Here is a 10,929-nt window from a genome sequence, read left to right on the forward strand (position 1 = left end):
ATCCTGAGACAGAAAAGATGTCAGTGCTCTGCACCACACTGATAACCCGCCCAAAGAACACACTCAGTTTCTTCATCCCCAAAGTTCTCTTAACTACACACCCTAGGACGGGATTAAATTTGCTGTTTACACCTCAGCAACTCCTCTACCCTTCCCTTACAACCAGAAGGGGGAAAGATCATCTAAATTAACCATCAAAAATAGCCCAAATGAAGCATACTACAGCAGTACTTATTTGTCTCAGATGACAACAAAGGGAATCTGAACTAGCTTAGATGTCAGCATTTATATCACCGATGTCTATAACTAGCTGAGGGGAGCACTATTGCATATGTCTACTGTTTTAGGCGAATCAGTCAGTTGCAAATTCTGTTACACAAGCATTTGCTTAAGTTATTTAGCACACCTGATCAACAGACTGTCAATTGAGGATCCCCAGCTATTCAAATTTTCTATTTTTCTTACTACCTCAACTTCTCTCTGGATCCTAAAGTAGAAAGTCTCGTTCCAGACAGGGTTGTCAGTATTCTTGATGGTTTTGGTCTGAAGCTTTCCATTTGAAGCAGGTGGCAGCCACAAGCGGACATAGCAGTCTGATGCAGTCACTGCAGCAGAGAAAAATTAAAAACCTGATGCCAACATTATAGGTGAAAAGTAGGGCAAGACCATGATTCTGTGGACTAATAAACATTAGTATTTTTTAAAAAAATAAGTAAAGAGACCACCAGTTGGAAGCAACCAAGGAAAACCATCTAATTCCTGGGTAACCACAAAGTGCAAATGTACACATGCACACACAAAGTACACTAAGAGCCATTTTTCCCATGTGAAGAGAAAGGCATATAAAAGACCCCACTGACCATTCATCAGGCATCTTCCCTACAATTCCAGTCTACAATGTTAAAAAAGTTCAACTGAAACTAGAGCTAGTTCCAAAAAAAAAGGCTGTTAGGATGATTACAGGAAAGGAAAACACGTATTACAGAGAAATCAGAGGAGACTGGCCTGCTCGGTCCAGCAACACAAACATGCGGAGGGGGTATGACGGCTGTCTAGAAGGGTTAGGTACTAGGGAAAAAGATCTGTTGCAGCTAAAGGCCAGTGTGGTCCCAAGAACATGAGGGCATGAGCAAGTTGGAGATCTTCATCTCACTTCCAGCCTACATCTACTCCTTATGGTTAGTGCAGTCAGTGCCTCGAGCAGCCATCCTTTGGGAAGAGCCAGGGTGGGAAAGCACATTTACTTTGTGAAGCTTGACATCGGTGCGAAAGGAAATCTCCAGGGTGATGTCTTTCAGAGCTGGAGTCTGGACTTGACTGAAGATTTCCACTGCAGCCCGAGACGCCTAAATACTTCAGACTGGTATCAAGCAGTGAATAACATTGCCCCACAAAGTTTTCACAGGAAATTGGAAGTGTCCCTTCAATAGAGTAGATAGAAGAGATCATTGAAACTCAGAAATTCAGGCCTTGTCACACTACCACCTTTCTAGTGTCCACCTCTTGACGTTGCTACATGGCATTTGCCACAGGAGCACAGGAAGACATTCGGCGAGCAGACAACAGAGGACTGGATCCCTCTGGTCTCCCTCGAATCAAGGCCTGGCCAAGGTTGTGCTTGGCCCTGCATGGCAGGACATGAATGGTCTCAGCTGTAACTCCCTGCAATGTGATGCTTTTTTTGGCTGAACATGTCATTTCTCATCAGAGGAATACACAGGCCAGATGTTTCAAGAGTGTGAGAAAAGGCAGTTCAAGTTCTCTGCCCTGACTGAGGAACCCACAGGACACCCATGCAAAAATGGCAGCTGAAAGGCTGGTCCATAGTATACCTTGAGAAGGAGCTATAGGAGGCTGTGAGGGTGAGATAATGAGTTAAAGAAAGCTGAATACAAAAGTATATAAAAAAGTCTGTTTTACCTGCATGTTCAGCATGTGCTTAAGGCTGAATCTGCAGAGGCCTTTCTGAACCAGAAACTATCAATAATTTAACATGACTGGTCATCTGAGAACAGCAAATACCCCAAATGATACTGTATTTTAGAGGTCTTGAAATTCTCTCATTTACCTTTGATTATTGTATATAATTGATACATTTCAATAGAAGGTCCCTAAATACGTGGCCTGTGTGGCAAAATTCCAGTCCCTGGTATGATTATATATTGTGAGCATCCAAACCACACAACTCCAAGCAGATTTACAGATTGCAGTGTCTTCATAAGGTCTATCTTCCTTGTTGGCCCAGGAAATTAATACGGGAGTTCTGGTTTTTATCAGTTCCCTGAAATGATCGATCTAATGATACCTCAGCCATTTGATCTAATTATAGCCCTGGCATTAGTATTTCTATTGCTGTGCTCTAAGCACATTGCTTGTATACCTTCAGAACCTAAGAACATTGCTCACTGTGTAAACGCTGGAGGTGATTAAAAACACAATCAAACCACAACTCACACAGGTCTCTTGACTTGATGTTCTTAGCTTGTATGATTCTCACAGAAAGCATGTGGATGGGGCAAATCATCATCTGCAGAGAAAACAAATCCAATTAGTTTTATCAGCTCAGAATACAAAAACAACATGTATTTTTAACAGTACAGGGGACAGTCTGTCCTTCTGTTTGAAGTGAGGGGACCACCCTGCAGTGGTTGTACTGCCAATCTGCCGAGGGTCCTGTGCTACAGGTAGAACAAAACTGAGCCTTCGGAAGGCAACACTAGGAACTTGCAGATTTCCTGCCTGGGTCCTGGCACAGCACTGACACTAGGCCAGGACATGGGAATCACCAAAGTTCTCTAAAAACTTCTGACTATGTATCCCGACTAGGACTAAATTTCCATGGCACTTGTAGGTTGGCCAAGTTCACCAAAAGGCATCTAGATGAATGCAGCACTGACTTTGTGTGAAAGGACCAAAGGCCATCAGAGACACTTCAGCTGAAGAAAAAGGTGTCCTGCTTTGGAGTTGTAATATCACAGAATCCCACGTCATTAGGTATCTTGAAAATTCCTAATGGGAATAGAACCACTTCCCTTCCAGACTTGAGATTTATTTCCATCATAGACAAGCTATCATTGTAACACTTATTTCAAGTTATTTGTTCCTAACTCTACCAAATAATTAAGCTTCCCAACCTAAGCTTGTCAGAAAACATTTGCCATTTTCAAAAGATGTTCTGATAAGCCTGAATGAACACACATATACAGATACGTGACAACGTTAATACTAAAAGCAGGAAAATATTTTCTTCTTTTTCCAAATTGGAACATTTACATTTCCTTTTAATTTGCTGTTGAGTGTTTTATCTATTTTTGGGTTTTGCATATTAGCACAGCTTGTCAGCAATAATAACCAATAATAACATACAGTCCTGTTACCACTAATAAATTAAAACAGGGCCACACCACACTGGCAATGTTTCATTAGTTTGAATGGCAGCTTAAACCACATGCTGACTGAAACATCATATCTATTTGCCTAAATGAGAGTATCCCATAACACTGTAATGAAATAATCTGAAAATTTTATTTTGAAAGTTAGCACCATGATTAATTTTCCTGACACTGAAATTATTAACTTTGGAGATAAACAGAGCTGGGGGAAGATGAACTTCTCTATAGAAGGAGTCACTCACTACAGTTAATCTGTAATTCTTTTAAAATGGGGTGGAGACGTGGTATTAGAGATGAGAAGAACCTTCATCCAGTTTCATTCAGTTTCGTTTAAAGGTAAATTATGTTACATCAAATGGATACCATTTGAACTGTGAATTAGCATGTTCAAATAAAGGTGTTTTTTTTTTAATTTTATGATGTCACTTTTAAAGTTACATCCTTTTAAAATTCAGATTAATATTCAAGAATCACCCTGAGCAGAGAAACCCTGTTGTTAAACCTACAAAATCACAGATTACTCTGTTTCTTGGCCTCTTAATGGTTGATTGAAACACTTTTTTGTATACAAATGCAAGATACGTTTGTTCTTGTGTGACAAGAACCATTTCTAATCTGTTTTCCTCCAATTTGAAACAGACGTATTTAAAACATTCTGAGTTTAATGGATTATGGACATTATGAGTTACAGTTGAGACACTTCCATATTATTCCGCTTGCCCACTGAAAGAATTTTACTTTAATTTCTCTGTGCAAATAGTTATTTAACCTAGAAGTACCAACTGGAGCACTCAGTCAGCATTCCTAGTGGGTTTCATTAACATGAAATATTGGATTATGCAGCCAATTACAGACCTGACTGTTTTTAATTACTATGTTAATTCTGTGTTATTTTGTAATCAACTTCCCCCTTGCTCAACAGAAGCCCAAACCATTCTCAGAGTCTGCCTTCACTGGAGAAATGGATGTTGGTATGCAATTTGCTTTGAGCCTTTTGTGATGAAAATTTCCTAATTGCTGATAAAAATGGTGTGTCTGCAGTTCATCATCAGAGTCCTCTCAGTTGTGATAGGTGTCATATTTTCATCATCTCCCACTAGAGCCAGAGAGCCTCACTCCTCCTCCCTTCCCTTTCAGCAGCAATCAGTTCCCTTCAACACGTCAACATCTGCCAGCTGATGGAAACATCATCACAGATTCCTTACTGATGGAAACACCAACACAGTCTCTTACTTCCAATTTGGTGCACCTTAGTCCTTGCTCTGTTACAGGGTAAAGATAAACTGGTTCAGATGGGTAAATGTGGCCATAAATAAACCTGATGGACTGTGCAAATCCCTGGGGAAGCCAGAAGCCATCCCACTCTCTACAGTTACTCAAGCCTGTGATAACCATTCAGAATTGGGCTAATTATGGGGTTTTTTCATTAGAGAAAGGCAGAGATATTTTCTTCTAAAGTGGTCCAAGGTAGACTACTAGGGTCTGATTTCAGTGGTCTAAAATGACACCTTTGCCTAAAAGTGCTGCACTCCAGAATACCCTTCCAAGAAAAAAAAAAAAGTGTTAGAGATCCCATTTGCTATTTTCCTAACATGAAAAGCAATGTGTAATTTCATTATTAATGCAAATTGATAAGCACAGACACCATATCCAGACAGCTCTTGACAGTCTTGCAGCTGTACCGGTCTTGCTCTTTGTAGTTCACTTCCTTGGAAGAAACTTAGTTTCCCACAAGGAGACAAAACTCCTCTGTAAATATGTAGACTCAAAGACAGCTTTCCTAGAAGCACATCTTTCTATTTTTGCTGGAAAATAAATAGTGTCACATTGAGGGCAGTGACAGAGTGCAGGATTCAGCTACATATGTGTGCTTGCATCATAGACAATAACACTTCAGACCAACAAGTAGTAGCCTCTCCGGAGGCCCAAAGAGTAGGCTAAAATACAAACAAACAAAAACAACCTAACGAAAAATAACAACAACGACAAACAACAAAAACAAACTTATTTTCACTTGATAGGAGTTAGCGCTAACTACATTTCTGAACTATCAAGGCAAGTTTTGTGGGAACCATTTCAGGTCTAAAACACAGAAAAGTCAATAAACAGGAGATAAAACTAGCGTGGCAGAATTGCCACAGCTGTGTCAAATCTTAACAAACTGAAAACACATCTGTTGCCACCATCTCACTGATTGGAATAACACACATTTGTGGGCCTACTGTCTGGCTTCCAGAGAATAGCCACATGCCAGCCAGCTTCAGGAGGACACATAATTCTCCTTTTTACAGGTGATTAGCTGCTTCAAGGTTTCCTCCCAAAAATACAACTTGGAGAACATGAAATCTTCTCAAAGCTCATCAATAATGAGGAACCTACCGATACGATCTTTGGACGGCAGTGAAAGAAGAAAAACCTACCAACAGCTTGTATCTGAGTTTACTCCTTATTGTCCCTCCATGCTGCTTCTAGAACAAGATCTCATGGCCACCTTCACTAGAAAGTTACTCTTCTATGGCAGTAGTTTCTGCAGAGCCTGGCAATCTGGGAACCTTTTCCCATCACCACCTCCATTTGTTTTCTTTTATTTTTAAAAAAGTCCTTGTTTTTCACATGTTGGAAGGCTGATTGGAGCCTCAGTGTTTCACTCCCGTGTACCAAAGCTAAGCAATTCTCTGAGCAGAGTTGTCATCATGGGATAACACCAAGTTATATGAAGTTTTATGTGAGGACTTTGCTCTCTGTCTTTTGCCATTTGGATGTAGCAGTAGGATTTATCACTCAGCTTTATCAATATCTTTCATATATTAATATTTACTTCCTTTCACGGATTACTTTTCTGCAGTGATGTACTAGAAGCTGTAGAATATCTTATGTACAAGATCTCACATCAGATGCAATCATTTGGCATATTCTTACCACTTATTTTGTCTTAGATACTGAGTATTTGGGTCAACTACAACTTGGCAATTTATCAAATTAAGGTTTAAGGGTATAAATTATAAACTACAAATAAGGTTCATTATCAGCCTGGTCCTAAAGTGCCCTCTTCCACATAGATTCTTTAACACCTAATATAGGCTGAGTCTATTAGCCCCTCCATTTGTGATAACACTGCTAGCAATTTGTCCTTCCAACCAACTGCCTATTTTCATTAAAATCAGAGGAGCACAAAGTTCTGGTAGGAACAGTGACCGACTGAAGAAATACGCAAAACCAGGGGAGGGGACAGAAGTAGAAAACATGACCATGAAAGCCTCATTTTCCTTGGGAATGAAAATTATCCAAAATCTTATCGTTGGAAGTTGAACAGTTAGTGAATAAACCTGATTTGCCTTTTACATTAATTTACTGTAATTTCATGTTAACGTTAATGGATTGTTTCAAGAGTCATTGTGGATTTGGGAAGCATGCCCTGTTCATATTCTATCAGTCACCCCTTTACATGTATGAGTGGGTCCCTCAGGGCTTTGTATGGGCAGAATTTCCGAGTATTTTACCACAAAAAAATTATTCTGAAGTTCACAAAACAGAACTGCTAAAGAGTGATTATTCTTGCCTGAGCAGAGGAAAAGACTCTGTTATGAATATCAAAAGCATTCCCAGCAAGCTGTAACTTAATATTGTCCATGATTCTGTGCCAATTTGGTAGCTTTTCTAAACAGCAAAAAATTAACTGGGAGAGTTTTAGTAGGTCTTCCTGGATAGTTCAAAGTATCTGCATTTTTCTAAACAATTTGTTTTTTTGATAGAAAAACAAAACAAAGCCCACTCTGTTCTGATTTCTGTATCTATCTACCATTTTACACATACTGGAAAATGCATTTGCCTGACAGAATGGGAGAGCTACCTGCAGTATTGGATGAATCTCCTTTCTTGGGAAGAGAAGCTTTCTGGCCTGAAGTGATGCTCGTACTCTAAAGTTTTGGTAGTGTTGCCTATTAACTGGGAGTATGCCTATACTCGTGGAAGAACAGATGTAGCATTAGGATGAAATGCAAGAACTTTTGCTGTAATTAAGATTTTCTAGATAAAATTATACCTAAGCTATCTACTCATCTATCAGATCCAGAATTATCTTATTAGATACAACATTGATAGATAATATTTATATCTAAGATAGATAGCTCTGGATCTAACAGGTTAGATACAAATTTTATCCAGAAATTACACCACATTTATAATTTATGTTCTTTGCCCTGAGCATCCAGTGTTGAATACTTTTAATCTATGATTTGAACTATTTGTTCAAGCTACTGATATTTTCCTGAGTCCTTAACTTCACCTGCAAATATTATCATAACACAAGTACAGTAAGTATTCTTTATTCTTAATGATTAATGATTCTCTATAAACCATCATATGTGCCATTGTTTCTCCCTATATTTTAAACCCTGAATGCCCATATTTCTTTTATTTGCTGCAAAATTTGGCATAGAGCTTGATAAATACAGAACAGTGAGTTGTAAATAATTCACAACTTGCCTTTTAGACACCACGTACATTATTTTTTGAAGATATACATGAGAAGATAACTCTTGGCTAGTAATTCTGTTTATTTATACTAAAAACTCAGTCAAAAGCTTTGAACGGAACGTGCTGTTACAAAACTCGAGTCCAGACATGAAATGCTTCCTCTAGAATTGCAAACGCTGTAAACATTACTTTAAAGATAGCTAAATCAGCCAAATAGCTCATTAGAACTCTTCCCTGCAGCTAATATAATATAAATTATGCTTTGTCGCTAGAAAAAGCTGTTGCTTTTTTCAGCTGGGGCAAGCAATGAACATGTGCGGTCCCAAGAAAAGCATGCAGCAGGGCTAAAGCGCTTTCATTTTACAGAGAGCTGAACTCATCCAGGCCAGCCCCCTCTTCCTTGCCGGCGCTCGCTCCAGCATGCACACCTCACGACAAAAGAACAGGGACATATTTCCTCTGTGTTTTCGCTGAAGCTCACTTACGTATTAGTTCTTGTTGCAGTAAAGGGGCAAATGGTAAATTTGCAAAATTTGAAACAACCCTGCCACATCACCTCAGCAGCAGACTTTCTCTCTGCAGATGCAAGTAGAGGGAGTTTGCTCGCGAGAACTGGAGCAGGGAGGCCCCAACAGAAGGTGCTGGGTCACAGCGAAGCACAGAGCTGCAGTTGTCTTACCTTGGCTGGTGGGCTCCCCATGACGGACAAGATGGCGACAGCAACAGAAAACCCAATCTGAGTAACAGATCTGTCAGCTGACAAACACGCTCACGGCTTGCTGGGGCTGCTGAAACAACCTGAAGGACACATATAATTTATAAAGGCATTGAGCTCCACCCTCTGCCTCCTCTGAGTGGAGAAGAGGCTGCCCACGTCTGAGAGGGCAAGATCTGCAGTGTCAGAGGGAGAGGAGAGCTGCAGTTACCACATCTTTGCCTGCCACTTTATTACCTCACACCATTTTTTTATTTCCCCCATATTGTCCCGGCAGGTTTTTGGGTGGATTCTGCCATGTCCAGAAAGTCTTTCTTCACTCCCCATATCTTCCATCTATCTAGTCAGTAGCTTTTAAGTTCTTCCACAAAGTACTCCAAGAAAAAAAAATAGTCCGAGGAATGGGATAGCCAAATCTCAGCTATTAAAGTTTCTGGTGGGAGACCAATCCACTCCTGAATGCTCTTTTCAACTTTTCCTACAACAGGGACTTGTTTTAATAAATTCTGGGCAATCTTTCTGCCAAGCAGTAAATCAAACCTCCTTACTTTGAAGTACCTACTGGATGATCACCTGGTCAATGCAGAGATACTGGTGAAATTGAAATAAATATTGGTAGGGAAAGGGAAAGCTGCATACCTTCTGGGCCTTCACCCTCTACATATATCTTATTAGAAGATTATATCTTGACATGTCCCAGCTTCCCATCCTGTTCCCCCATAAGTTTGCTGGTGACAGTGGTGGGTCCTAAGGCATCCTCCAGAGATAGCACAGGAACAGCCCCCTCCACCTCTTCCACGCCTACTGTGGACTGTTCACAGACGACCTGTGAGGTGCCTGTCAGAACACTGCTCCAGGCAATCTGTTCTGGCCATTCTTTAATCCACACTTGCAGTTTCAGGTTGTAGGTCATGCAGACTCTGATGTGGAAAAGGCCTGGAGGCCACCATAAGTTTGCAGTAAGATATGTCCTCAGTGGGGCCACTAATATCAGACAGGACTGAGCCTCACCAAACAACCAGTGGACACCCTACACTGGTGGAAAGGGAGAGTGTCAAGAGTTAATTTTCATTTAATAGTATTCATGAATTTGGCTATTGGCAAGAGAAAGAAAAAAATTAAATGTAACCACAATAATTGCCCATGAAAATAGGTTTACCTGAAATCTTTGATTTCAGATTTTTTTCTGAAACTCAGATGCACTCTGTGGATCACTTTTAAGCCATTTTTTAAAACATTTCAAAAAAAAAAAAAAGTCACAAATTGAAAATTAGTTCTAGCCAGGTGATCCTGGATGTATGTAAGTGACAACCAACAGCTCAAACTGACACTTCACGAAGACTCTGCTGTGGCTGGCAATGAATATTACATCTTGACACGTCCCAGCTTCCCATCCTATTCCCCCATAAGCTTGCTAGTGACAGTGGTGGGTCCTGGTGAGGACTGGATGCAAGCTTACCAAGCAGCATGGTGAGAACTTAACTGCTTAGGTAGGTTGTCATCTTCGAAATACTAAAAAGAAAGATATCTCAAATAGAGGTCTGGTTTAATTTGCTGCAAATAAACGTGTAGCAAATAGAAGGCCAGCTACAAAACTCCCAGAAAAATAAGCCAAACTCACCAGAAAGCAATCTGGGGTCCAGAACAATTAATCATGCAAGTCTTGTGCTCCTGCAGTAACATTGTTTTGACAGCCTCACTCAGGCATTTTTATAAGAGCAATCAAGACTACAGTGCAAGCATTTTTCTCCATGCTTCCTTGGACACAGGAGTCTGTAGCATCCCATTTCCAGAGATAAGAAAAAAGAAGTAGAGAAAAATGGGAAAAAATCTCATATTCAGAGTGGACTTTTTCACCTTTATATTTCTGTTGTAGCTTTGATCACAGGTTCTACTGCTGTAGTAAACTGAGAGACCAAAATAGTAGGATGACAAATTTACCTCCAAAAGAAAAGGCAAATGGAAAAACAGCCAGATGAAAATGAACTCCACTCAAAGAGGGGTATGTCTGCCTGGAAACAGAGCAATACACTAAAAACAGAACAGCTGCAGCAGGGAGCCTCGAGAATTAATGGAGCAGGAAAGAAGAAAAAAAGATCACAAAATGTCTTCAAATCAAGGTGCAAAAGTTATTTTGGAGAGCTGTGGAACTAATTTTTCCAATAGCCTCTCCAAGAAGTTAGTGTTTCCAATAAGTCAGAATGGCCAAAATACATAAAACATTTTGTATTGCTTGTCAACAAGCACACTGACAAATACCAAGTCCATTTCCTCCTGGACATGAGGGAGATAGGCTACGTGCTGTCGGGCCTTACTACAGACACAAAAATGTACAGCATGGGGAAA

General features: G+C 40.1%; 1 protein-coding gene across 1 annotated transcript in view; it reads right to left on the reverse strand.

The window, feature by feature from the left end:
* LOC308040879 (cytosolic phospholipase A2 beta-like) overlaps nucleotides 1-8,568 on the reverse strand; it is a gene marked incomplete at both ends in the record, with an annotated part of 29,395 nt that extends 20,827 nt beyond the window's left edge. Inside the window, 4 exons of the mRNA XM_080345259.1 lie at nucleotides 469-605; nucleotides 1,245-1,421; nucleotides 2,455-2,527; nucleotides 8,548-8,568. Of these exons, the coding sequence (XP_080201385.1) occupies nucleotides 469-605; nucleotides 1,245-1,421; nucleotides 2,455-2,527; nucleotides 8,548-8,568 (408 nt within the window). The remainder of the gene's footprint in view (nucleotides 1-468; nucleotides 606-1,244; nucleotides 1,422-2,454; nucleotides 2,528-8,547) is intronic.
* Nucleotides 8,569-10,929: the final 2,361 nt, after the last annotated feature.

This window comes from Nesoenas mayeri (genome assembly GCF_963082525.1).
Source record: "Nesoenas mayeri genome assembly, chromosome: 5".
Taxonomy (NCBI): Eukaryota; Metazoa; Chordata; class Aves; order Columbiformes; family Columbidae; genus Nesoenas; species Nesoenas mayeri.